This window comes from Pleurodeles waltl, chromosome 9 (genome assembly GCF_031143425.1).
Source record: "Pleurodeles waltl isolate 20211129_DDA chromosome 9, aPleWal1.hap1.20221129, whole genome shotgun sequence".
Classification (NCBI taxonomy): domain Eukaryota; kingdom Metazoa; phylum Chordata; class Amphibia; order Caudata; family Salamandridae; genus Pleurodeles; species Pleurodeles waltl.
In genome coordinates this window covers 113,241,971-113,269,776 of record NC_090448.1, presented here as the reverse complement: position 1 = coordinate 113,269,776, position 27,806 = coordinate 113,241,971, and the positions used below count along the sequence as shown (strand labels likewise).

The following is a 27,806-nucleotide window of genomic DNA, read 5'->3' as shown; positions in this document are numbered from 1 at the left end:
CTATAATGAAGGGTCTATGTGTCGGTGTATAAATAAAAACTGATAGCAAGACAATCATCTCTTCCAGTAAGGCTTGGGAAGTATTTGTAAACACTGAGGCCCATATTTATACTTTTTAGTGCCGCATTTGCATCATTTTTTGACGCAAAAGCGGTGCAAACTTGCAAAATACCATTGTATTTTGTAAGTTTCGCTGTTTTTGCGTCAAAAAGTGGCACAAACGCGGCACTAAAAAAGTCTAAATATGGGCCTGAATCTTTACTGGCACCACAGACTCCACTTTATTAAATCTCTAGAACCTGGCAGTGCATAATTGCTGCCATGTTTGTTGAACTAGACCTAGATTTGTGTTGCACTTCACGACATTGTCATATGTGGTGAGTGGCTGTGAAAGTTGACACATGGTATCAGTGGAGCAAGGCTTGAGTTGATGTGTGATACATAGAATAAACATATAAAGAACAAAAGGTCTGTGCAATCATTGTGTCACGTGGTCGAATACCACAAATTTCTTCTTCACGAATTTGATAAATTGAGTTGTGTTGAAATATATCATAACTGTTATTTGAACTGTTGTGAAACAAGTTACCATAGAAACAGCATATTTTGAAGATCGTATAATAAAATGGGACATATTTCAACCCACCAGGAACTCATGTCCTTCTATCTTTTGATAACTTTATCAATAGCATGCAAAACTGTGACATATATAAGGCCATTCTGCCCCCGGCCATAGCCAGTCGGCTGTCAAGAGGGGATGGGTTATAGAGTATTATCTGAGTCCTGATGGTCATGGAAGAGGAGTGAAGCTTCCTGTCAATTCCTTAATGAAAACGATACTTTCTGATTCTGCGCATCAGTGCCTCCACTATGGTACTAAAAGGGATACCTCTAAGACACCTCATCGGACCCATGACTTGAAACTGGAGTGATACCTGTCTTGTGATTGTTGGTGTCTTCTCCTGCGCCTACCCATAATCTTTGTTGTCTGAAAGAGCAGTACCGCCATATTCCCATTCACAATGATCCTCTCCCTAGTTTCTGGAGCCCGCTTTATCTCAACTTTCCTATGGGAATGTGAGAGCTGTTTCATTCAAAGGAAGACCCTATTCTTTGAAAGAAAATAAATGCACATGCTCCTAAGTGAAGTTTGAGTGGTAAGATATGCCCTTCTATTAGGCAATACTCTTAGAATTGTAGGAAGACCCAAGCTGCATGCTTATGAGATCGGCCATTGAAGGTACCATAAAAAGGCACCAAGGGGCATATTTATCAAGGGGTTTGCATCACCCTTGCACCACGAAAGGGGGTGCAAGGGTGACGAAGAACTTAAGTGTGACTTATTAAATAAACGCAGGGCCACCTTGCCTAGCCCTGCAAGGCTTGATAAATCTAGAATGATGCAAGGCAGTGCAAATCACAGCCTTGTGTTACTCTGCCCCAGAAAGGCATTCCAAGGGTGGAGTGTCGGTGTTCCCACACATCCACCCATGACTTTTGGTGCATTGCCAGATTTACCAACATTGGTAAACCCGGGAATGCATTAAAATGCTACTTCTTCCCAGAGGAGGTGCAACAAGGAGAAATATATTTATTTCTCCCCATTGCTTCCTCATTGTAAGTGTGCTGCATTCTGAACTTATGAAGAGGAAAATGCCTCTGATGATTGCTTTTGTACAGGAAGGTGCCTCCTTCTTGCTCAAAAACAAACCAGCTTGCAATGTATGCACTCTAGCACCAGGGTGCAAGGTTGACTGCATTGGTGCTAGGCAGCCAAAAGGTTGCCAGTGCAAGAAAAGGACAGGAATGTGCTGTTTAATGTTAAATATGGCTTTTTCCTGCCCTTTCTTTTTCACACAGAAATACAGGATGATAGATAGAATGCTTAAATTAATCTCAGCCACTGGCCCCATCCCAGTCCATCATTTTTCACCCACCATGCCACCTCAGTTTGGACCTACCATATGCAAATCAGTCTTGATCCTGTTCCTCATGGGACGCTCAGACTGCCATGCTAGGTCCTGCCTGAACCGGAGCACAAACAGCGCTCTTCAGCCAAGTATAGCTTGGTTCCAGTGGCCCTAAATTCCTAGATCATCTCTACGTGTCCTTCTGCAGCTATTATTTTGGAAATGTTGGAATTTTAACAGGGAGATTGGAAGAAGCAAACATTGTCAAAATGAGTCATTTTGATTGCGGAAGCAAGTGCCACATTTCGTAAAATTTGACATAATAAAACAGAAACTGCCTATGCAAAGATGGAATGAGGAAAACAAATATGTGGGATTCCATAAAACACAATGCAAGATAATAAGGTTTAGGGTTTGGCTAGTACCCCATATTTCATTCAACTATTCATTCTATGCTGTGTCCCCTCAGAATCATCGTGGAATCGGATACCCTGACTATTCGTAGTGTGGCATTAGAGGATCAAGGCGTGTACTCCTGCATCGCTAGCACGGCCCTAGACAGCAACACAGCAGAAACCCGCTTGGTCGTCATTGGTAAGCACTACCTTCACTCGGTTTATGCAAATGTTGCCTCAGTTCTTTTCTGTCCTACTTTCACAAAGACTAGAATCATCTGCAGTGTTCAAAACTTGAGAAGCCCCATAACCCAATTTATAGTTGTCCTGTGGTAATCACGAAGGTGACATCCCAGCACTCGCTAATGCAAAGATGTAAGTACACGCTTGATGCATGCCTGGCACAGTTGTTACGATGTTCTAGTTTAAAAGGGGCACAGGAATACATTTTCGGAGATAAATTGTGCCTTTGCTTTTGAAGGTGAAAGGATGAGAGAGTCTGAAAAGGTTCTTATCATTCGAGAGATTTTAATAAAAAAGGGAAATGACACTTGCTGCAGCACCGTGGCAGACCGTAAATGTAATAATCAGAGGCTGACTCCCGAAGATTTTGCTGTGAGCGTGTATGCTTACTCTTGCAATACTAATGGTTTACACCTGAATTCCACGTGCAAGCCATGAGTAATGTATATAGCTACAAAATGGTTTTGACTTGGGGGTTCTATTAGTGGTCCTACTGCAATGACTATAATAATGGGATACAGAGTCCTTACTTTTCACTAACATTAGTTTCAGTGTCGTGAGCTCTTTTCTGATATTCAAATTACTGTATCTCGATATGTTTAATACATGTTCTGTTTTGTCACGTGCTTTCTATATTGTAATGTGGTGTATTACGCTTATAGTTTAATTAATGTAATAATAGCAATAAAATTGCCAATGTTGTTTTTTACTCGTCCATGGATAGTTTCACTTAAAAAAAACATGAAATGTTAATTGAAGAGATATCGGAAAACAAACCTCTGCTTTGCTCCTTTCCTCGGGAGAACGTTACAGCGTTTCATACAAAACTGCAAGCGTCCACAGTGCAACGAAGTATTGGCTTATGATGGCAGGGGCACTTTTGTTTTCGAGTGGCTGCAATTAAAAAGTGTCTAGTGCTCTATACACATGCAAGTAATTAGGGGCTACATCGGTGATGCGAGAAAAGCTGCATTGGCAAGGCCAAGGCACGTGGCAATACTCAAAGGGTGCACACATCATACTGGGTCATTGCAAACAGATGGTGCCCTTCGGTGCTGGAGCAACGTTGGGATAAGCATACTGCAGTCTGAGAGACTGTCTGCTAATGGCTCTTCTCTTTATCAGCATTTCTAGAGCAAAAGTATATCTTGCAAACCCTCAGCATGCTCAGCAAAAGCAGGTTGTTTGATGAGAGATCTTTCTGGATCCAGAGAGCTGCAGATATCATTTTAAGTCCCACCCATAGTTATAGGTGAAAATTCATTCAAGGAGAATTCATAGCTGGTGTCCTCTGATTGGATTATATTAATTTTGTGTTATTTTTCTTACTGGTGTTTTTTTTTAAATGTTAGCATTTTGTGAAAGGCTTTTTTTGGCATGGCGTTTTGACTTTTATTGGCTGTTCTAGTGTTCCTAAGCACTTCAATCATTTTCCTAATTTAGGCCAGTCGACTCTGTACCATAACTACCTGGCATTCAGCACAGGTTTGAATTATTGAACTATGTGTTTGACCTTACATGATTTTGGGACTTATTACTTGGCTAGGACTCACATCTTCCCAAGATAATAACCTTTTTTTCATTTATTTATTTATTTTACAAATCTTCTGGCTTTATTTGCTATTTTGAACAATGGACAGAAACTGCCTACTACCAATGGAAGACTTTGCCTGCATTAATATTTTTGTCCGTATCCCAATGAGCGTTTTTACTGGGAAGCAATTTGTCATTTCCTCTTTTCAATAAGCCATTTGAAAGAAGTTGGTATTACTTCATTGTTATAATCTAAGATAAAAACTGGAGAACTAGCCATTCTGGATGTAGGCAGTATCGATGCCTGGGGCTTCTTTATTTCTCTTGGTCATGAACAGGTAAAATTAGTGGAGGAGCATATCTGTAAGAGGATTCTTTACATCAGCAGTGATATAATGGCTTATGATAAGTCAGTTCATGAATTAACCTAGGGGTATAAGACCACACATTCTCCAATTTGTCATGCATTTCTTTGCACTCATGTTGAGCAAAAGACATACAGGGACTTGTCATACTTTATTTCACAGATCTTCATTTCTTTTTTGCAGATGTACCAGATCCACCAAGTAATCTTCACCTCTCAGAGAAGCAGAATCGAAGTGTTCGTCTCTCGTGGAAAGCAGGAAACAGCCACAACAGCCCAACAAAAGGTGAGGTATTTTTGTAGAACATAATGGAACTTGTGGCACGCATCTACACGTACAATGCTACATCCTACTAAGGCCTGTGATTTGCTAGTAGTCTATTCAACTCCAACAGTATTTAAAGATATTGCAAATCACAGCTATTCGTTTTTCTGAGATCTGTTAACATTGCACAGATAGTGTAAACCCCACAAAAGATGTGGGTTGGTGCTGAAAAGGATCATTTAAGGTTTGTCCTCTAATTCTAAGCCCTCGATGGAGACTAGCAATTAGCAGATGTGCCTACGTTTTGAGCGCCAATTAATTCTAGCCTGAATGTTTCTTTTCAAAAGGACAATTCCTTTAGCGACCTGTAGACCTAAATTAATATTGGAATCACAAATGTAGCCAATCAAGATGTTTTTATGTGACAGAATTAAGTATCACCACACATGTAAAAAAGGTCTCTGAGATACAAAGAATAAGAATGGCATAAGACTCATAGAGGGACTGTCACAGATATATGGCAATTACAGCAACCAGTGGTAATAAAAGTATATTATATATTGGCTCACAAGCACAATTCAGAAGGGGACTTGTCAGGAGAGCTGACAAGCACTATACATACTGACTGTGTCAGCAGGTGGAAATGTGTCATTTAAAAGGGTACACTGATTTGACATGCAGAAAGATACAATTGAAATGGAAAATACTTCATTTGGTTTTTAAATCCTTTCTAATTAATTTTGTAGGTTGTTTTTTATGAACAATCAAAGGTCTTTTACTAAGATATGTAATCATTGTTAAATGATACAACAAACATAAACTAGTATTTTACCCAGGTCCTTGTAAGTAGATTGAAGCATCAGTTTTAATTGTAGTCAACACAATATTCTCCCCCACACGCATGCATCCATCGAGTTCAATATCAGTGAATCAATGAAGCTATCAGCTATCAGAATAACAGAATTGGACTAATTTGTTCCTATCAGAAGGTCAAAGGTAATTTGTGTTACCTGAAATTATGTGACTGAATACTAATTGTTGAAAATTCTGTAGTTCTATTTTAGCGAATAACTTGTGAGTCAGTGGGAAGTTATGGTTGGCCCACGTAGTTATTCATGTCTTGGAGGGTTAAGAATTGTGGACATTATTAATCACACTATAAGTTGACTTGTGATCCTTTAGTGTGGCTGCTGCATAGGTCAACTGTGCAGCATTCCAATTTTGTCGTACATAAACTTCCAGGATCCACCACACCTGATGCTTTGGTAGATGATCCAACTCAGTTCTGGTCCACACTAACAGAAGCATGTGAGAACCAAAATATCCTTCCTATCATGAAAGCAAGTTACTATTCCTGGGTGTCGGTGACATACATTTTAAAAAGTTACGATATATTTAAAAATACTTCAGATGAAATTTGTTTCCTTCAAAATAATTATTAGCCAGATTACACTGGTGCAAATCATATGGATGTTCTTTTTCATTATTACGTTTGATTCAAGGGACTGTCTCACAACCAATATTTTAACTGGGAAATATATGCACAATTGATAATATATTAAGATGACTGAAGATGGAATTCATCACTACAAGATTCCTGGAATTAGGAGGTGCAAATACCAGTGATGGAAGGCTGTAAGATGGCAGAGATAGCAATCTCCAGGGTTACAACAAGCAGAGTACCATGCGCTGCTGGTGGTGGTGCATTGTGCAGGAGGCTGTGTTCTCTGTGCCCCAGGCCTCTACTTTCGACCCTGTACCTGGTTGTTTCACTTGGTGCTTCTCCTTCCCCATTATTCTTGCCACAGGTCATTTTGAAGGCAGGAGGACTGGGCCACTGAGTAAAGTATTTGGAGGTGCAGTAACCTACAGAAAAAAATAGGAAAATAGTGAAGGGTGCACAAAGAGGTGGAGGAGGCTGCCATTAATGTGAAGGAGCTAACTCATCTAAAAACACATGAACCCTTCAAACTGATGTTTGAGATCAAAACACAACTGTTAGAAATGGGGTATTTGGTTGGCAGTCAGGTTACCCTCTGTCCAAGCAAGAACCCTCACTCTAGTCAGGGTAAGTCACACACAATCCAAATGATCCTGTGCCCACCCTCTGGTAGCTTGGCACGAGCAGTCTGGCTTAACTTAGAAGGCAATGTGTAAAGTATTTGTGCAATAAATCATACAATAACACAATATAGCACCAAAAAAATACACCACACAGTGTTTAGAAAAATATTTAATATTTATCTGGATATTTGTAGATCAACACAATAAAAGTTGCAATAAGAATTTGTAGAGATATCACTGAAAGGTGATATAAAGTGTCTTAAGTCTTTAAAAAGCAAACAAAGTCTCTTTAAAGCACAAAGTACCTGGGTTGGAGTGGAAAATCTCCGCAGAGGGCTGCAGAGGGCCGCAGAGGAGGAGATGAGTGGAAAAATGGTGTGTGCGTCGGTTTCGCTCCTTCACACACGGACTTGCGTCGTTATTTTTCACGTGGGGAGACGTGCGTAGTTTTCCGGCACGCGGGCCGACTCCTTCTGTGGGTCGCGGGATTACCATATGTCCCAGGGTCTGTGCGTGGAATCCTAGACTTGTTAACCAGCTGCATGTCATTCCGGGGGGCTGTGCGTGGAATTTTCTTCCTCACGCAGACGTTGCGTCGATTTCCTCTCTGGAAGTCGGGCGGCGTTGTCCAGGCGAGCCCGTGCATCGAAGTTCCGGTCGCACCGTCGTGAATTTCTCACCGCGGAACAAGCTGTGCGTTGAATTTTTCGGCACACACGGCATCCAGTTGAAAGAAAGAAAGAAGTATTTTTGGTCCTGAGACTTCAGGAAACAGGAGGCAAGCTCTATCCAAGCCCTTGGAGAGCACTTTTACAGCCAGACAAGAGTTCTAGTGTCAGAGCAGGCCCTCCACCCTCCCAGCCCAGGAAGACCCATTCAAAATGCAGATGTATGCAAGTGAGGCTGAGTACCCTGTGTTTGGGGTGTGCCTGAGTGAATGCACAAGGAGCTGTCAACTAAACCTAGCCAGACGTGGATTGTAAGTCACAGAAAGATTTAAGTGCAGAGAAATGCTCACTTTCTAAAAGTGGCATTTCTAAAATTGTAATATTAAATCCAACTTCACCAGTCAGTATGATTTTGTATTACCATTCTGGCCATACTAAATATGACCTTCCTACTCCCTTCAGATCAGCAGCTACCACTTCAACAATGTATGAGGGCAGCCCCAATGTTAGCCTATGAAGGGAGCAGGCCTCACAGTAGTGTAAAAACGAATTTAGGAGTTTTACACTACCAGGACATGTAAACTACACAGGTACATGTCCTGCCTTTTACCCACACAGCACCCTGCTCTAGGGGATACCTAGGGCACACATTAGAGGTGACTTATATGTAGAAAAAGGGGAGCTTTAGGCTTGGCAAGTACTTTTAAATGCCAAGTCGAATTGGCAGTGAAACTGCACACCCAGGCCTTGCAATGGCAGGCCTGGGACAAGGTAAAGGGGCTACTTGAGTGGGTGGCACAACCAGTGCTGCAGGCCCACTAGTAGCATTTAATCTACAGGCCCTAGGCACATACAGTGCACATTACTAGGGACTTATAAGTATATTACATAGTCCAATTGGGTATGATCCAAAGTTACCATGTTTAAAGGGAGAGAGCATATGCACTTTAGCACTGGTTAGCAGTGGTAAAGTGTGCAGAGTCTAAAAGCCAGCAAAAACAGAGTCCAAAAAGTGGAGGGAGGCAGGCAAAAAGTTAGGGGTGACCACCCTAAGTCATGTCAGGTCTAAAAACAACCTAAAAGGAATCGTTTTTTTATCATTCACTCATAATCAGTATTCATGCTGATGACTTTTCTCAATGTTAGCTAAAATCTGTTTGCTGATGATCCACCCACATTCCCAAACTACTAATTGTCTTCCACTATTTAAGAGCCTTTTTCAAGACTGTTCAGACATGTATATTGGGGCACTTAGTGGACCCATATTTTGTATGAAATGCACTCTATGCTGTTGAGTATTGATTGAATTTGCCCTTTACTTTGCATTCGTTTTCATCCTTTGTACATATTAAACATAACTGTGTAGTGATAAAATATGACTTTTGAACATAATTTACGTTAGCCTGAAATATCTATGGGTTGTTTTACATTTCTTTCAGTCAAGAACAGTTTGCATTTTAATTGTTCTCTTTGTTAAGAACATTCCGATAGGGTCACTTTTTCAGGAACCTAAATTGGTATTATCAAACATTGTGTCTTGCAGAGTTTCTTGTTGAATTTGAAGAGAGCAAATGGGAAGCTGGAACATGGCAGGTCATGGCCAGGGTTCGAGGAAACGAGACGTCAGCAGAACTGTCTTTAACACCAGCACTCAAATATCAATTCCGCGTCACAGCCGTCAACTCAGTCGGGCGAAGTCAACACACCAAATCCTCAGAACGTTATGATACTCCTCCTGCAGGTTTGGTACCATATTGCATTTCCTTCATTAGGACACACACCTGTGTCGTGAGGGCGAGTAGGGCTTCACATTAAAGACTTTCAGGTTCCCCTCCCAGGAATAACTGTATTTGGCCACCAAGCCTGATCTCAGAGGGGGTGTCATTTTCATGTAGAAGAACATTGTGTATAACAACTACACCCATGTTGACAGGATAAGCAAAGCAGAGATTAAAGATGAAAGAAAATATTCAGTGGTATGTAGCCACGGTCTGATACAAGTTAATATACTCTGATGATATGTTCAAGGGAAGATCATGGTATTTTAAAATTCCAATTATAACATAACTGATGTGTGTGCACTTGTGTACATCAATCACTCCACTCGTTTGTATCAAGTTCATAATAGCAGATGCAGTTTCAAAACTTACGAGATTTAGTAGAACACAATTTGGCAGATAGATGAGAGAAAAATTATAGGAGACGTCAGGTATAAGTAAAGCAGGAATTACGCATGCATGTGGCATTGAAATGTGCCTTAGGCCCATATCTATACTTTTTTCATTAGTGCTGCATTTGCGTAATTTTTTGAAGCAAAAGCAGCGCAAACTTCCAAAATACAATTGTATTTTGGAAGTTTGCGCCGATTTTGTGCCATAAAACGATGCAAATGCGGCACTAAAAAAGTATAAATATGGACCTTAATTTGAAGTAACAGGGGCTTGAAAGGAAATAGACTAGACCGGAGGGTATAGAATAAAAGTAATCGATGCTGTGGAGAGAAATGGAGACAGAGATAACTCAAGTGGGCAGGAAAGTGGAAGGAACCGTTTTGCATGAGGAGGGTGCTGAATAAGGAGAGAAAAACAACAACTGTGCCGGCAAATACAAATGGAAAAAGAGGCCCTATAAGAATTTGGCCGGGCAATTAAAGTTTTAAACCACCCTAATTGGCAGGTTAGGAAGATCTCAATTGTCCTGTAGAGGAATGCTGCTTTCGCGTCTACTGTTACTCCAAACAACTCACTAGACAAACTCAAGTTACATGGCCTGAGCCCTTTCTCTTCCCTGATCATGCAATAAATGCCTCAAGGAAGTGATTGGCTAAACTCTCCCTGCCTAAATCATACTATGACTGTGCATTTTAAATACTTTACAGGCTTATTTGGTTGTATCTGTCTACGACGGCAGTTTCCTACTGAATCATGCCTCATACTTTTTTGGATTAAACCCACTGGCTCCAAGACAGATTACATTTAGTCAGTTCCTCCACGTAACACTAGAAACTGCCTTGTGAAAAATGGGTAATCGGCGAACCAGAATTGATTGTCACTTTCAGTATTTGCATGCCTATATCCACATGTCAATGTGTCACTTTTGATTTTTGAACTTGTGAAGCCACATTTTACATGCTGTCTGACAGTTTATTTGGTCACCTGTCCTTATTCTTGTAAACACGGGAGTGACATCCTTTCTTCCCGTATTTGTGGTAAATAACATCCTTCAGCACACACTTCGGACCAATAGCCAATATGTCCAACATTGCCATAATAACGGCACTTCTAATACAAGTCACCACTGTCCTGTTTGCCTCAATCTCTGTAAACGTCCTGTTTTTTGTTTGTTTTCCCAATCCTTTAAAACCATAGCACCTCCTTCCATGTCCCATATCACAATTAGGGTCCTCACATAGTCTGCAATATAATTTAAACATTGCTCAGTTTCAGCGGCTTTGCACAATTTACAGGTGCCCATTTCTTATGCATCTACTGTTGTTATAGCTGGTGCCATAATAATTAATTTGTGAACTACCCAAACTCCCAAACGACAACCCAACTACGCTTTGCTTCCATATAACACATGATCTTCCTTGTGGATAATTGTGTGTAAAATAAATGCCGTTTCACCACACCAATGATATGAAGACCAGCATAATTTCTTAACATTCCGGTAGACATCTAACACGTAATTCTTGCATAACCTATCCCATCAGACGGTCCTCACAAAGTTGTATTCCATCACTTCCTGATTCTGCATTAGCAAAACTTGTTTGATTACTGCAGATTTTTCTCTAAATGGTGAGCAATGCTAAATATCTTGATATCCATGTATTTCCTTCACATTACTCATGGTTATTCTGGGGTAGAAGAGTTTTGTGGGCTGCAGTTTGCCATCCTGGCAGACCACTGCCCATCAAATCTCTGTGCCATCCGATGAACCACTTTAAAGTACAAAAGTTAAGTGTACACCCCTTACTCCTTTGGCCAGCACTCCATGAGGCCGTCAGGGTAATCCTTTCATTATCAGAGCCAAATGGGACTCTGCAGATAGAAATCTGATGGTCCACCCGTCCCTAAATAGGGTGGTAGACCGAGAGTTTGGCCAATAGGGTACTCCGTTTGAAAAGTGGGTCCCTGTGTCAATCAAGTCTGTATCAGGCCCATAGGACTCTGCACTATAGTCAGTGTTGACAGACTAAGTCAGTCAGAAAAACACAATAAAGTACACAAAACAACATGAAAAGCTGCATCAATGACAAAGTAAGGAATTAAACGAGTAGCCTCCCATACAGAGTAAGCAGTCCTCTTGCACTAGCCCAGTCAGGAATCAATGCCTATTTTAGTGACTGGGAGAGCTGAGCAACGAGCAGAAAGGCAACCTTGCCTTCAATTTTCAAACTACATGCACCAATGGCACTAGTTTACAAACTATCTAAATAATGCTAATTCATGGTCCAGAAAAATCATCAGGACTCCCAGTTGCAGATCCAGCAAAGTTAACAGGTATAGACTCCATCCAAGGCCACTGGCTCATGCACCGAAACCTTACAATTCACTCAACAATAGTAAGTGCAGTCAGCAACAACAACTAGGTCAAAATCCAATCATGACAGTCACAAAGTACCATTATCAGTTAGTGTGCACCCTCATTTTGACCCAGCCTTAGTTAAGGTATTAAAAGACGTAACTGGTTGGTCAGATACTCCATGGCTACTAACACACACACAAAATACTTCATCCTCATCACCAGTGTATTGAAGAGTGTGGTAAAACTAGGCTGATTGCAGAAGCCCCCTAATTTTTTTGCCCCCATATTTCACTTATGTTGGTGTTTTTCTGACTTCGATGGTGCCATCTGCATTGCTATACAGTCCCAGGCCAGTGCTCTGAAAAAAATGATTATGCAAATTAGGCTAATTATAATTGACTGTATGACCCACACCTAGAATATAGTTGGGCTTGTAGATTTAGCGGCCCCAGCATAGGTAGTACACCCGTAGGTAGACTGCTGTGGTGCACAGTGTCATTTTAAAGGCAGGACAGCCTCGCTGGCTGTTTTTAAGTTAAAACTAACCCTAAATTCGACTTTGGAATTAAAAGTATTTTCAAAGTCCTAAACTACCTCATTTGTACATATATGTCACCCCTAAGGTGTACCCTAGGTGCCAGCAGGGTTGGATGCAGTGTAACTACAAGGGACATTATAAAAGATGTTTTATAAGTCCGGGTGAGGGAAAATAGCTACATTTGGTTTTCCCCATTGTAGTGAGTAGGCTCCACAGGCTAATATGAAGAGACTTTATATCAAAATAATTAAGTCTTATTTTCCATGGGAAGGAGCTAAATATGGCATGTTTAGTCTCAAATAAAAAGTTATAATAAATCCAACAATTTGCCACTGTTGAACTTAATATAACTTGTACATAGAAAGAGTTTTGGACTCTTGCTAAAAGTTACCAACTTCAGCCCTGTAGTGCCTTTCTCTGATTGGTAAGCCTCTGTTTGCCTGAGCCTGGGTGCCTTGATGAGGTGTGAAGTGGCCTGGGCTGAAACAAAGGAAACATCTGGTGGGAGGTAATCTGCCTCAGCAGATGGTAGAACAGGGGGAGTTCAAAGGAGGGAAGGACATTTGGGACAGCCACTGTACCTCTCCCATTTCCTGCAGCCCCAGACAACTAGGTGCCCCTGATAAGATTAAGATAAGATTAAGTAAGGGGTGTATTAAGGGAAACTTAGCCACACCAGTGGATGGGCTCATCCAGACTCAAACTCTAAGATTTCATTTTTGCCATCTTTGATTTTAGAGGAATGTTGATCTCTAGGATTGATTTTAAACACACTTCCCAGGAAGTGGTCAGTCAAGAAGGTGGTGGCCTGCATGTGATTGGACAGAGGCCCCCGCTGCTTTCCACCTCAGGAGCAAGGATAAATTTGTAGAGCTGCACCCCACCTCAGATCCCTACAAGGAACAGGACAAGAAAAAGAAGAACTGCCCTGCTGGACCCCTGACCTGCACCTGGATACTGCACTCTGAAGGACTGCACCAGCTGCACACTTGGGCTTCACCACTAAAAGGACTTTGCCTGTGTTCGACTACTCCAAGAAGGAACTCACTGGTTGCTACAAGTATAAAATAGCTGACCAGAGTCCCCTGTATCAAACTCTGAAGAAACTAACAAGCTGACAAGAGACCAGTGGTCATTTTTGGATTTGAGCCAGGTGCATTTTGGGAGTTGGAGTCCTAACCCTCAAAGATCAACTCAGAGCTTCAGGAACCTTGGGGTGAGTAGTGAACTCCTAAAGGACCTTCAAAGACCCTCTGGAAGAAAATCCAGAAGTTTGGAGAAGTTTGGTGCAACTTTAGGAAAAAGCTCCATAAGTGTACCGACCCAACGTCACGAGTCACGCCAGCTTACATCGACCGTGACTCGGCCTGACTTCTAGGTGCGTCTTGCTGAAACGCTCCAAAGCCCCAGACTTCCAGGATTTCACTGGGTGCTTGTGAAAAGGCAATCCAACAACATCGACTCGAAAATCGGCTTGCTGTGGAGGGTCTTCTGATGTTGGAGAAAAAAAAGCTCCAAATAATTTTCTAATACTGAACGTAAAAAATTGACAGAGGTTTCCCGCAAAGCGCAACCGAAGAGAGCTCTAGGGAGGTTGACTTTGATTTCAAGTTCATCCCAGATGAAGATTTCTATCATGAAAAAATCATCTAAGTCAGAACGTAGAATCCTTGATCGAGGTCTCCTGCGATGCGTATCCGAAGAGGGCTCCAGGGAGGTCAGATTCTACTTGTTACTTTGTCTTGATGAAGAAAATGTTTAAGAAAGACACTAAGTCCGAAGGTAAAACTTTAACCGTGAGAAGTGCTTCATCACGGTTGGCCTCAAATTTTGACTTTGCCCCGGTCGGGTGTGACCAGATGTCCAGATTGGTGCTTTTAATTTCTATGCACTAAAAAACATTTAGGGGATCATTACAACCCTGGTGGTCTTCTACCGCCAGGGCTGTTTTGGAGGAAGCACCGCCAACAGTCTGGTGGTGCTTCCAGGGGAACTGCCGCGGTCGCACCGCCGGGACTGGCGGTTTCCCACCACATTGGTCCCGGCAGTTTAAATCGCTGCCCAGGGGATTACGAGTCCCCCTCCCGCCAGCCTTTTCATGGCGGTAAGAACTGCCATGAAAAGGCTGGCAGAAAGGGGAGTCATGGGGCCCCATGCACTGCCCATGCCACTGGCATGGGCAGTGCATGGGGCCCCTGCCACGGCTCCATGGAGCTTTTCACTGTCTGCTATGCAGTGAAAAGCGCGACGAGTGCAACTGCACCCGTCGCACAGTCGCAATACCGCCGGCTCCATTTGGAGCCGGCTCCCGTGTTGCGGCCGAGATCACCGCTGGGCTAGCGGGGATCTCATAATAGACCCCGCGGGAGTGCAGCCGCATTGGCGGCCGCCCGGCAGTTCAACCTTGGTGGGTTGTAATGAGGGCCTTAATCTTTACAAATTCATATCTCCGGTTCCCTTTATTGGATTGTTGTTGTTTTAGTGTCATTTTAAAGATAGACATATAATCTATTGTAATAAATTGAAGTTGGATTTTTATTGTGTTTTTTGTTTTTCTTATTTACTGTTTTATTATTTTTTAATGTTTTACACACCTGTCTCCTACATTACGCCTAGCTGCTTGTTGCCAATCTACCAAGGGTTGAGCTCGGATTAATTTATTGAGACCCTAACTGGACCTAGTAGGGGTTAGTGGCCTATTGCTAAGTGTGAGTACTTACCTGCTCCTACCAATAATCCACTTTCCAACAAAGAGGCTTCGCAAGATGAAGGAATACTGATACAATTAAAAGCTTCTCCCAGTATTCCCTTTAAAGATACAGTGAAGGTTATATTATCATGTTTTATAGTAGAGGTGCTTTATGTTTTATTAGAACATGTCTCTTTTCTTACCCCAAGTGATATTTCTTCATGGAATTGCTTCAAGAATTACAATACAACTTTAAAAGGTCTCAGATCAAGAGGTCACATAATCATTGCACTGCGTTTTTAGCACTTTGTGAGGTGACCCTATTTGTATAGTATATAAATTGTACATTGCTTAAATTATTTTATTATGAAATGCTGAAGCACTCCTTCACTGAATATCAAACTCCTGTCCAATGGTTATTCTTCATTCCTTTGCAGCCCCAGACAAGAATCCAGAGAGTATCCATGTGGAGGCCAGCAAACCAGATGAGATGATAGTGAAATGGGAGGTAAGACAATTAGTCCAAAAACCTACAAGCAAAAGAAAAATGTAATACTTTGGCTACTTTCTTCTCTCAGCCGCAAAACACCTTAGAGGATAAAATCAAAGGGATAATGGTTGGTAATGGGAGTAGAAAGAATGAAGGGAGATTCTGAACTACTGCTAAGGGACACAAGGTCAGAGCCAGAAGTATTGTTAGGAAACATCCAGATGGGGGTGAGGAAAGGGAAGAACTACTGTAGAGTGGAGGTCAAAAAGGAAAGGAATGAACAGAGTGTCCTGACTGAACATTCAGTTGACCAATTTTAAATGGTTTGTACTGAATCCAGTTGCACCTTAGTGGTTTTTTGAACATTGGAAAATAGAGCTGCAGTGCAATCAACAAAAGCAATTTCAATTGTTAACTAAAAGTACAAACTGAATCCAAATACAGTCTGACAACTCTAAAACATACTTATTTTTAAAATACTTTACAGTAAACCTTAAAATACTTTACAGTAAACCTTACATATTTGTTATACAATTAAATTAAGTCACTCTAAGCCTTTATTAATGCAAGTAGAGCTAATTAAAACTTTAATGATCCTGAAGTATGTTTCTTTCATGCATGTTAAAATGCAAATTAAATAACTTACCCTAATACTGATCATACCTCATCCTTAATTAATTTAAATTAAATATATCTAAAGACACCCATACTGCAACCATTAATAGATGTAAAGATTAAAGGAGAGTTAAATGCATTAGATTATAGTCCTCCTATCATTTATATCAAAATAAATAAATTCCTCTAGGTCTTTAGTAAGTTGATTTAAATGAGATTAGTACCCCTAACCTTTGTTAATTAAATAATGTTAAATAAAATATTGCTTCTTAGTTGATTTAAATGCTATTGCATATACTAAAACACTGTAGTGAAACTGTTCTTAGTGGTAGTTTTGATTAAGAGTAGTCAACATGGGGACCCATCTAGGTAGGAAGTAGGAACATCATTGTAGTTGAGGTTTATAGCCCGCATACCATTAGTTGGATCATGTATAGATGGCTTGCAACTTATCAACAAGGATTTCTTTAAGAGTGAGTGTCAAGTCCTGAGGATGCAAAGTCTGGCATGGAGAGAGCAGGGGAAACAGTATCTGATGAAAAAATAGAGATCTGCACAGTCAGTCGAGAAAAAAACTGGGTCAAATAGGGCGAGTAGGAAAGGCAGATGAGCAAAAAAGAGGAGGATAGATGAATATTTTGATGAGCAGGGACTGTAGACCAGAGGCTAGGGTAGAGAAAGTGTCATGTAGTAGGAGAAAGGGGTTTACTACTTACTGAGGGCTAAATCTGGAGTTTGGTGGTGAACAAAATCCCTTCAATTTATAGGGCAAATACTACACATGAGAGTGCCAGATTTTGTGTTCTGTGATTATTGAACATTCATTAGGTTTTTGGAGGAAGTTTGAGGTACAGAGGAGAATTCAGCAACTGATTAGCCTCTTTTACAGCAGTTATTTAATGGAGGGAATTCAACCAGTGGTGTCTGCTCCATTTATTCCCTCCACTAGAGTGAATGATTTTTAGTTGCCACCAAACTCTAAAGACCTAATTTGGGTTTGGTGGTATTTACTCTGTCAGGGTGGTGGTGGACATTTCATTTGCTGCTCTAATGGACAGCAGACTCCATATTTAGGCATCTGCACTAGCCCAGCAGTGATCTCTGTACTTTTAGAGGTACCACCCACACTGTAGTCCCTCTGAATGTACCAAGAATCTTATGGACAGTTACCATTGGTTTTGACTATCAAACATTTTTGTTTTTCAAAAACAAACTCCTAAAGTGGAAGTTTCTTTTTGAAAAACAATAAGCTAATGACCCCCACAACGAGGACATTTTGTCTCTAGAAAAAAGGACATTAGTTATAGTGGGAGGTATGATGCCTTTAATCTAACTGGCCACTAGAGAGAACTTTCTGCCAATGGAACCTATATGGTACCCCTAAAGGGAGTACTGATGGCCCATCCAACTTACAATAGAACAGACAGACCAAGCGTTTGGAGGACAGGGCCATTTCTGTGATGGAGTAAACTGTCCCCAAACTCAAAGCAGACCTCAAATCTGTCCCTAAAACTGTACTTACTATACTGTATAAAGTTGTTTGTATTAAAATCTATACCACCTAAGAAACACTAAGATTGAACAGCCTCTTGAGTGACCTCCTGAACTTGTCTCCAAATGCCAGACTTACACTGAGTCTTAGATAACTTCATACCATAGTAAGATTTCAACCTAACATGATTAAAAACAAGAATATTCTGGAGATCCCCAATACAAAGAAGACAAAGACCATTGAACAGAACTTCTCTTCCCTACCCCCAGACAATGGAATTAGATCTGTGAATCCATAAGAACAATCACAAATACCTGGCCTTCTGCAAATTCTAAAAACATACCTTTTCACACTTTTTCTACAATTATTTTCCCACTTTATAGATAGGTAAATGTATGGTGATTACCATAGATGGTCTTACCTATACCTAATGAAACTGGTGTTCCAAATGTTTTGTGTATCCAGAAGTTTTTTGTAAAGCACTCCTTAGCTCCTGTGGCTGTGACTGCACTCTATCAAAACCCTAAATACATAAATAGAAATTTAATTGGTGACAATTCCCAAATTATTTAATAGGCATGAATATAATGTGAAGCAAGATTTTTGATAACTTTATAATCCATTCTGACTTGTTTTGCAGCCTCTGAAACCAGCAGAGCACAATGGACCGGGACTACAGTACAGAGTGGTCTGGAGGCAACAGGGAGCCCAGGACGACTGGGAGGAAGAGTATACTAAGCGCCACTGGTTTATTGTTAAGAATACACCCACCTACGTCCCATATGACATCAAGGTGCAGGCTGTGAACCAGCTGGGATTTGCGCCAGAGCCACTTGTGTTTACAGAATATTCAGGAGAAGACAGTGAGTTAAAGCTCTATTTATTTATGAATAATAGAACCTATTGAAATATTAACAATATACACAAGCTCAACAGCAAAATTGTGAAAACAATTTTAACTCTAGACGTTTCATTGAACAGCATGACAGAAAGTTTCAGCAAAGGCTTTACAAAGCAGCTGTAGCCCATTGTATTGCTGTTTTAGTAGACTTAGGGTCTTGAAAAAGTTGATCCATTGTCCTAATTGTCCTCAATAACTAAAAAATATTGGATCATGGGGGCCTTCAACAGTACAAAGTGGAACCATTGTATTTGATGACAATGAAACATCTTTCTGTATCAAGTATCTTCTAAAGTATGAATGGAAATTTTCCTGATTCTTGAGAATCAGGAAAATTTGTCTTCCCAACGTTTTGCCTAAGGCACTACAGTTGCAACATATATTGTGATCTTCTTACACGTACTGAATGTTGCAATCCATGGAAGCAAATATTTAAGAGCTCTTTGATGCTTGTGCATATCAATAATTGTATACATTAGGATATGTTCCCTTTGTATGGAGATTGATGGGGAGTCTCCCTTACATGCATCACAGCTTCCTTTCCCTGTATTGCTCTTGCTTCTCCTCATCTTTCCTTTTTGCCTACTCACCCCTGACACTTTTTTCTTCTCCTAATCTTTCCTTTCTGCTAAATATCACCTCACCCTCTTCATTGCTTTTCAACCTTTTCCCCTGCCTTCCTCTACCACTCTGTCTTTTGCACTCCACCCTATCTTTGCTTCCTTCTCCATTTAATGTTTTAAGGGTATTCTCCATACCTTTCTTATGTAATTCCTGCCCATTCATAATCTTTTTCTGGTGCATTTTCCAACTCACACTCCAGCCTCCTGCTTACCATTTTTCCTAACCCTTACCCTTTCTCAACTTTTTAAAAATCTTTTTCTGGGAGTATTTTTGTTAGACTTTTGAGTTTATGCAGGGTCATCCCCAATCTTTTTGCCTCCTATTTTACTGACCCGTTGCTGTTGACTTTTGAACTCTGAGCGCTTTCCCACTGCTAACCAGCGCTAAAGTGCATATGTTCTCTGTGTAAACTGTATTGCTGATTGATGTATCCATGATTGCCATATTTGATTTACTAGTAAGTCCCTAGTAAGGTGCACTAGAGGTGCCTGGGCCTGTAAATCAAATGCTACTAGTGGGCCTGCAGCACTGGTTGTGCCACCCATATAAGTAGCTCTGTAATCATGTCTCAGACCTGCCATTCAGTGCCTGTGTGTGCAGTTATAACTGTAAATTCGACTAGGCAAGTGTACCCACTAGCCAGGCCTAAACGTTCCCTTTTCTTACATGTCAGACACCCCTAAGGTAGGCCATAGGTAGCCCCAAGGGCAGGGTGTGGTGTATGGTTAAGGTAGAACATATAGTAATGTGTTTTATATGTCCTGACTGTGAAATATTGATACATTTGTTTTTCACTGTTGCAAGGCCTGTCCCTTTCATAGGTTAACATGGGGGCTACCTTTAAATATGATTAAAGTGTAGATTCCCATTGAGAGCAGATAGACATGCGGAGTTTGGGGTCTCTAAGCTCACAATTTAAAAATACATCTTTAGTAAAGTTGATTTTAAGATTGTGTGTTTGAAAATGCCACTTTTAGAAAGTGAGCATTTTCTTGCTTAAACCATTTCTGTGACTCTGCCTGTTTGTGGATTCCCTGTCTGGGTAGGTTTGACAGTGGGCTGGTTGCACATCTCACTAGACAGTGACACAAAGGGAGCTGGGGTGTAGTCTGCATTTCCTGATGAGCCATCTGTGCTAGGAGGGAGGGGAGGAGTGGTCACTCACACCTAAAAGGGCTGTGCCTGCCCTCACACAATGCAGTCTCCAACCCCCTGGTGAGTGTCTGGGGCCTGGCCTGGGCAAGGCAGGATTTCACATTCTAGAGAGACTTTGCTTTGAAGGAGGCCTACTTCAAAGGACAAATTGGGTATACAAAGGGCACCCAAAACCACAGACTTTAGAACACTTCTGGAAACCAAGAGGAACCTCTGCCTGGAGAAGAGCTGAAGAGCTGAGGAAGAAGAGCTGCCCTGCCTGTGACTGTGTTTTGTGGAGCTATCCTGCAGTTGCTGCTTTTACCAGAGTAAGAGGGCACAGACTGGACTTTGTGTGCCTTCCATCTTGTGAAGATCTCCAAGGGCTTGATTTAGAGCTTGCCTCCTGTTGTTGAAGTCTCAGGAACAGCAAAGACTCCTCTCTGCCAGCACCTGAAGTCTCTGGAGATACTCCTACTCTGCCCTGTGGTGCTCATCCAGTTCCTGAGACTCTGAAAGGAGAGGCTGGCAGCCTAAGAGGAGGAAATCCACGCACAGAGCACCGTGCGGGGAAAAGATCGACACAACTCCGATCTGCGGCTGAAGAAACGACGTGCCACCGGCTCTGCGGCTGAAAATCAATGCTTACCGGAAACGCGACCAAAGAATCGATGCACGGAGCAGGAGAAATGACGTGCAGCATCGCTGACAGAAACTGGGAACCCGTGCTGTGTGGTTTGTGGATCATTGTGCAGCTGGATTTCCGACGCAAGCACCACTGGGCATGTAAAAACAACACAAGTCTTGCCTGGACCCGAGAGTGCTGACCGGATAGACGCATCGCTCTCCTGCGGAGAGAAGGAACGACTTACCCGACCCGACAAAAGGCGAACTACATAAATACTTTGTTTTGCTTTTTAATTGATAACTTGACTTGTGTATTGTGGATTTTTGTTGTTTTGGTCTTGTTTAGTTTAGATAAATATTTCCTATTTTTCTAAACCTGAGTTGTGTCATTTTGTAGTGATTTCATGAAGTTACTGTGTGTGTTGGTACAAATACTTTACTCCTCACACTCTGAAGTTAAATGTTAAGCCTACTGCTCGGCCAATATACCAAGGGGGTAAGCAGGGGTTAGCTTAGGGTGATTCTCTTTTACCCTGACTAGAGTGAGGGTCCTTGCTTGAACAGGGGGTAACCTGACTGTCAACCAAAGACCCCATTTCTAACATTGGTGATCAGCGGATGGGATTGGACTTGTATTTGTACTTGACATACAGTAATTAAGTGTACACTACTGTTTTGACTTCAGACCACTACGTGACCACATACTACTTGTCTTGTGATTCTGCTTTTTGTTTCTCTGATGTCCTCCTGGAAATATTGCTAATATTTGTGGATGCTGGTTTTTGGTTGTGAAGCCTTTGCAGAATGGAAATCAATTTCTGGCACCTATTTATCAATAAAAAGTGGCAGTTTAAAGCATTCCGCATGGAAAGGGGACTGGCTGTGAACAAGAAATCCAGAAGGGAGGATCTTGAGTCAGCCCTGTTTCAGTATGAGTTGAAACGTTGTCAGGCAACACCACCAAATGAGTCTACGGAGGAGAACTACTCTGAGGAGGAGGACTACTCTGAAGAGGAGGACAGTGGCCCTGAGGAGGGAACAGAAAGAGATGATTGGCCCTAGCTCGAATCCGGAGTCTGGAAGAGCTAGATGCAGAGCTTGAGAGGGCTGAGGAGAAGAGAGCCTTAGCCCTGGAAAAAGAAAGGATTGCAGCTCAAGAGCTGAGCTGTGAAGAGCTGAAGCTGGAGGCCATGAGGGCTGAGTCCAGTTCAGATGGTGGCAGCAAAAATCTTGTATCCAGTACTGCTGAAGAAGTGCACATGCCCAGGGATGTGGTGCCCTACTTGAAGGAGGGAATTAACACACACCAGGAGGTTCAGAGGTATGATGTAGCTCCAGTGATGCACAGGGTCCCTAAGGTGGATTGGGGAACTGGCATGGGGAGTCATACTTACTGGTGGGAGGGACACTCTACTGACTCTAGGTGAGAGTGACAGGGAGAGGGGTTCCCCTCAGGTAGAAGTCCTGGATATGGAGTGTGAAGACATCCCAGAAGAGTGTGGGTTGAGTGTCCGGGACAGTCAGGTACTGTCTCACCAGTCTCAGGAGGGTGATGTGGGGTACTTCTTCAAGGCTGAGTTACTGGATGGTTGGGTGAAGGGTAGTTTGGTTAATTCATGTGAGGGGCTGTGTCATGTAATTGCTGGAGAGCATATGTGTAGTCGTTATTTTCCAGAGCCACGCCAACACCAGGTGGAGTGTGAGTTCTCTGACCCGAGCGAACTTACACTGGACTCAGACCTTTGGGTGAGTACCAGAGAGGCATTTGGGGGTGCTCCTGAGGGGAGTGGTTTAGGTATTTCCCAACCAGGTGAGTTAGGGAAGGATTATAGTGTCCCAGGTAGGTCCCAGTGTAGTGGGATGGGTGAGGGAACTCATGTCCAGTCTCAGAGGAGAGGGAATGGGGATGGGCTGAGGCCCAAGGTGCCCGATATCCGGTCCCAGGGCCTAGAGGGTTCCATGAGGGAACACCAAGAGGGGAGCATAGCCTGTACCGTAGGGCCATCGGTTGAGGGAGACTCCACAGTGTCAGGAAAAATTGGGGGGTGGCGGCTGTCACGAGCGTCCCACCAGTTCTGGTGTCTGGCAGTACCACTCCTAGTGAGGAGATGCAGAAGTCCAGATAGAGGGTTCAGACGGGGTTGCGGACCCCAGTGGAGAACCTGGAGGGTCAGGGGTCAGCTCTGAGAGCAGAGCCCCCCAGGAATGACCTTGGTAAGACCATTTCTGGGTTGGGAGGAATCCAGACTCTGTCAGATGGGCAGAGGTCAGGAAACCTGCGCCAGCCAGACTCTTGTGTGGCCCTTGGGGATGATGTGTCCCTTGAGGGGGTAAGTGTGCCCCCTTGGAAGTCCCGGTGTGCCAGGCAATGGTTCAACCGCAGAGTGGTGACTCTGGGTCGAATTATCAGGTTTAGGAGGTAAACTCTGACCTGATGGGGGGTAGGTGTGCTCCCATGGAATTCCTGGTGCGCCAGGCAGTGGTCCAGTCTGTGGGTACAGACCCTGGACTGGAGGATTAGGTGCAGGGGGAAAACCCTGACCTGAAGGGGATGGCAGTTTGCCCAATCACCCTTGGTGTAATTTCAAGAGGTACTTTCCCTGAGGGGGGGTGCAGAAACCTGAGGGTACGGGCAGGGGAGAGATAGACTCACCCCTGACCCCAGTCCAATCTAAGGGTACAGACCCTGGATTGGAAGGCCAGGTTCAGGGTGTCCCCCTTGACCTGGAGGAAGGGGTTACTGCTAACAGTGCCATTACCATCTTGTCTTCTGGGGACCACTCCTAGTTGTGGGGTGCAGGACCCCAGAAGGAAGGGCACAGAAAGGGAAGCCTCGCCCCTGGCCCTGGTCCAACCTGAAGGTACAGACCCCAAGTTGGAAGGCCAGTTGCAGGTTAACATCCCTGCACTGGTGGGAGAATTGTGCAGGACTGCTCCAACAAGCACCCTGACAATTCTGTATTCTGGTGTGGCCCTCCTAGTCGGGTGGTGCAGGGCCCCAGGAGGAAGGGCAGGGGGAGGAAAGCCTCGTCCCTGGCCCAACCCGAAGGTACAGACCCCTGCACTGATGAAATGATTGTGCAGCACTGCTTCTACAAGCACCCTGACAATTTTGGACTCTGGTGGTGCTGCTCCTGCAGGGAGGGTACAGAGCACCAGAGGGGAGGACCAGGGTCAGGTTGTCATCTGTGGCCTGGTGGGAGAGAGATTGGTCAACGGGTGCCAGACAGCTGGGGCTGCCACCCCCCACTCTCTACAAACACAGTGGTTGAAGAGGCCTGGGGTTGGGGTCTCATCCCTGACAGTTGTCAAGGGTCACTGTGGCTTGCTGTCGTGGTGGACAAAGTACCCCCTGAGGTGGGGACGGGAGTCACACCCCGGGGTTGAGTGGGCAACACCACTGTGTTGGCCCTGGTGGTACTATCTGCCCATTGGGATACATCTGTGAGCAAAATAAAGTTAGGTGCTGCACAGATGGTATCTGGAGATGAGGAGAAGGGTTCTCTTTGGGTTAGCTTAGTGGGTCCTGAGAGTATGGACAGAGGGATCCAGCTGGAGTCAGGAAGCCGTAGAACTGGAACATGCCCCTGCTGTTGTGGCCCTGGGTCCTTTTTCTATCTCCCCAATCAGGGAAGTACATCAAGGTATTGATTGTTCTCCCCTGGCTTTAGGCTGGTAGGGGGTCATGTTAGACTTTTGAGATTATGCAGGGTCATCCCCAATCTTTTTGCCTCCTGCCTCCTATTTTTTCTGACCTGTTGCTGTTGGTTTTTGAACTCTGAGCACTTTACTACTGCTAACCAGTGCATATGGTCTCTGTGCGAACTGTATTGTTAATTGGTTTATCCATGATTGGCATATTTAATTTACTAGTAAGTCCCTAGTAAGGTGCACTAGAGGTACCAGGGCCTGTAAATCAAATGCTACTAGTGGGCCTGCAGCACTGGTTCTGCCACCCAGATAAGTATCTCTGTTATCATATCTCAGACCTGCCATTGCAGTGTCTGTGTGTGCAGTTTTAACTGTAAATTCGACTTGGCAAGTGTACCCACCTGCCAGGCCTAAACATTCCCTTTTCTTACAGGTCAGACACCCCTAAGGTAGGCCCTAGGTAGCCCCAAGGGCAGGAAGCAGTGTATGGTTAAGGTAGGACATATAGTAATGTGTTTTATATGTCCTGACAGCAAAATATTGCTAAATTCATTTTTCACTTTTGCAAGGCCTGTCACTCTCATAGGTTATCATGGGGGCTACCTTTAAATATGATTAAAGTGTAGATTTCCTTTGGGAGCGGGTAGACATGTGGAGTTTGGGGTCTCTGAGCTGACAATTTAAAAGTACATCTTTTAGTAAAGTTGATTTTAAGATTGTGTGTTTGAAAATGCCACTTTTAGAAAGTGAGCATTTTCTTGCTTGAACCATTTCTGTGACTCTGCCTGTTTGTGGATCCCCTGTCTGGGTCAGTTTGACAGTGGACTGGTTGCACATCTCACTAGACAGTGACACAAAGGGAGCTGGGGTGTAGTCTACATTTCCTGATGAGCCATCTGTGTTAGGAGGGAGGGGACAAGTGGTCACTCACAACTGAAAGTGCTGTGCCTGACCTCACACAATGCAGTCTCCAACCCCCTGGTGAGTGTCTGGGGCCAGGCCTGGGCAAGGTAGGATTTCACATTCAAGAGAGACTTTGCTTTGAAGTAGGCCTACTTCAAAGGAGAAATTGGGTATAAGAAGGGCACCCAAAACCACAGACTTTAGAACACTTCTGGAAACCAAGAGGAACCTCTGCCTGGAGAAGAGCTGAAGAGCTGAGGAAGAAGAGCTGCCCTGCCTGTGACTGTGCTTTGTGGAGCTATCCTGCAGTTGCTGCTTTTGCCAGAGTAAGAGGGCAGAGACTGGACTTTGTGTGCCTTCCACCTTGTGAAGATATCCAAGGGCTTGATTTAGAGCTTGCCTCCTGTTGTTGAATTCTCAGGGACAGCAAAGACTTCTCTCTGCCAGCACCTGGAGTCTCTGGAGAGACTCCTACTCTGCCCTGTGGTGCCCATCCAGTTCCTGGGACCCTGAAAGGATAAGCTGGCAGCCTAAGGGGAGGAAATCCACGCACAGAGCGCCGTGCAGGGAAAAGATTGACGCAACTCTGATCTGCGGCTGAAGAAACGACACGCTGTCGGCTCTGCGGCCGAAAATCGACAGTCGCCGGAAATATGACGGAAAAATCGACACACAGAGCAGGAGAAACGACGAGCAGCATTGCTGACGGAGGCTTGGAGAACGCAACCTGCGCTGCGTGCTTTTTAGATCATTGTGCGGCTGGATTTCCGACGCAAGCACCACTGGGCGTTTAAAAACAATGCAAGGCCTGCCTGGACCCGAGAGTGCTGACCTGATCGACGCATTGCTCTCCTGTGGAAAGAAGGAACGATGTGCCCCGACCCGACGAAAGGAGAAACAACGCAAGGTCTCGTTCATGAACTCATCTCAAGCCCTGTTTGACGCTCACTGGCCCGTGCATGGTTATTTTTGATGCACTCAAGGTACATTTTCATGCTAACAGTGTTAGTGTGTGTTTTAAACTACATAAAGACTCTTTTTGCTTTTTAATTGATAACTTGACTTGTGTATTGTGGATTTTTGTCATTTTGGTCTTGTTTAGTTTAGATAAATATTTCCTATTTTTTCTAAACCTGTGTTGTGTTATTTTATAGGGATTTCATTAAGTTACTGTGTGTGTTGGTACAAATACTTTACACCTAGCATTCTGAAGTTAAGCCACCTGGCCGGCCAAGCTACCAAGGGGGTAAGCAGGGTTTAGCTGAGGGTGATTCTCTTTTACCCTGACTAGAGTGAGGGTCCTTGCTTGAACAGGGGGTAACCTGACTGTCAACCAAAGACCCCATTCCTAACAATCTTATTTATGTTTTACATTCCCCTTTAAATATTTCATCCATCCTCTGTGTCTTGCTCATCTCTCTGCCTCTCCTTTTGCCTCACGCACCAGTTTTCTCACACACCCCAGGTTTGCTCCTGTTTGCAAGCTCCTGTCGATCTCTGTATTCACCCATATATACCACTAGTCAGCCTCTTCCCCGGATAATTTTTCCTATCCCAGTTATAGCAGACACTAAAAACAGGCTTCTGTGATAGTGAGGTTTATGAAACCCCTCCCGTTTTCTTTTTTATTTGCATTCAGCTTCTGTAATTTCAGGAACCGATTAACCTTTTAGCATTCTTTTTTTTGTATTCTAACATTAGACATGAAATGTTAATTTTCATTCTGAGTTTTTCAGAGTATTTGAGAGTTTTGTCAGCATTCGTCTGAATTCTCTTTTTGTTACCATGACATTTCTACAAGTTGGGGATTCGTCATTTGGGGCCAGAGGTATCAAAGGGTTTTACCCATTCTATGTCTATGGGAAAATGTGTTCATACATATGGCCCTTGGTATTGTCAGACTGTGATTCTCTACTTTTCAGGTTTATATTTACTTGTCCCAGTGTTGACTAATCCCTAAAGATCAATATGCTATTTTGTTAAACATAAACAAGCCCAGACTTCTTCTGTACTATACCTAAAAAAAACTTCTCAGATTTACAAATCACATGCAATAAACCTCTGGAAGGTCTGATGTTGACACAAGATAATGTCCACACACAGAATAGCTGCATGTAGCATAGGGTTCTAGGGCAGTGTCACTGAGGGTCAAGGGGCCCAAGTATAACCCCTT

At 43.1% G+C, this 27,806-nt stretch overlaps 1 protein-coding gene across 6 annotated transcripts in view; it reads left to right on the top strand.

Annotated features, from left to right (window-relative positions):
* The window catches only part of CHL1 (cell adhesion molecule L1 like), a 434,380-nt gene that overhangs the window by 330,597 nt on the left and 75,977 nt on the right, over window positions 1-27,806 (top strand). For all 6 annotated transcript variants that reach the window (XM_069206369.1, XM_069206371.1, XM_069206370.1 and 3 more), the window contains 5 exons: window positions 2,380-2,504; window positions 4,630-4,731; window positions 8,986-9,183; window positions 15,634-15,704; window positions 18,434-18,656. In XM_069206369.1, coding sequence (XP_069062470.1) covers window positions 2,380-2,504; window positions 4,630-4,731; window positions 8,986-9,183; window positions 15,634-15,704; window positions 18,434-18,656 — 719 coding nt within the window. The remainder of the gene's footprint in view (window positions 1-2,379; window positions 2,505-4,629; window positions 4,732-8,985; window positions 9,184-15,633; window positions 15,705-18,433; window positions 18,657-27,806) is intronic.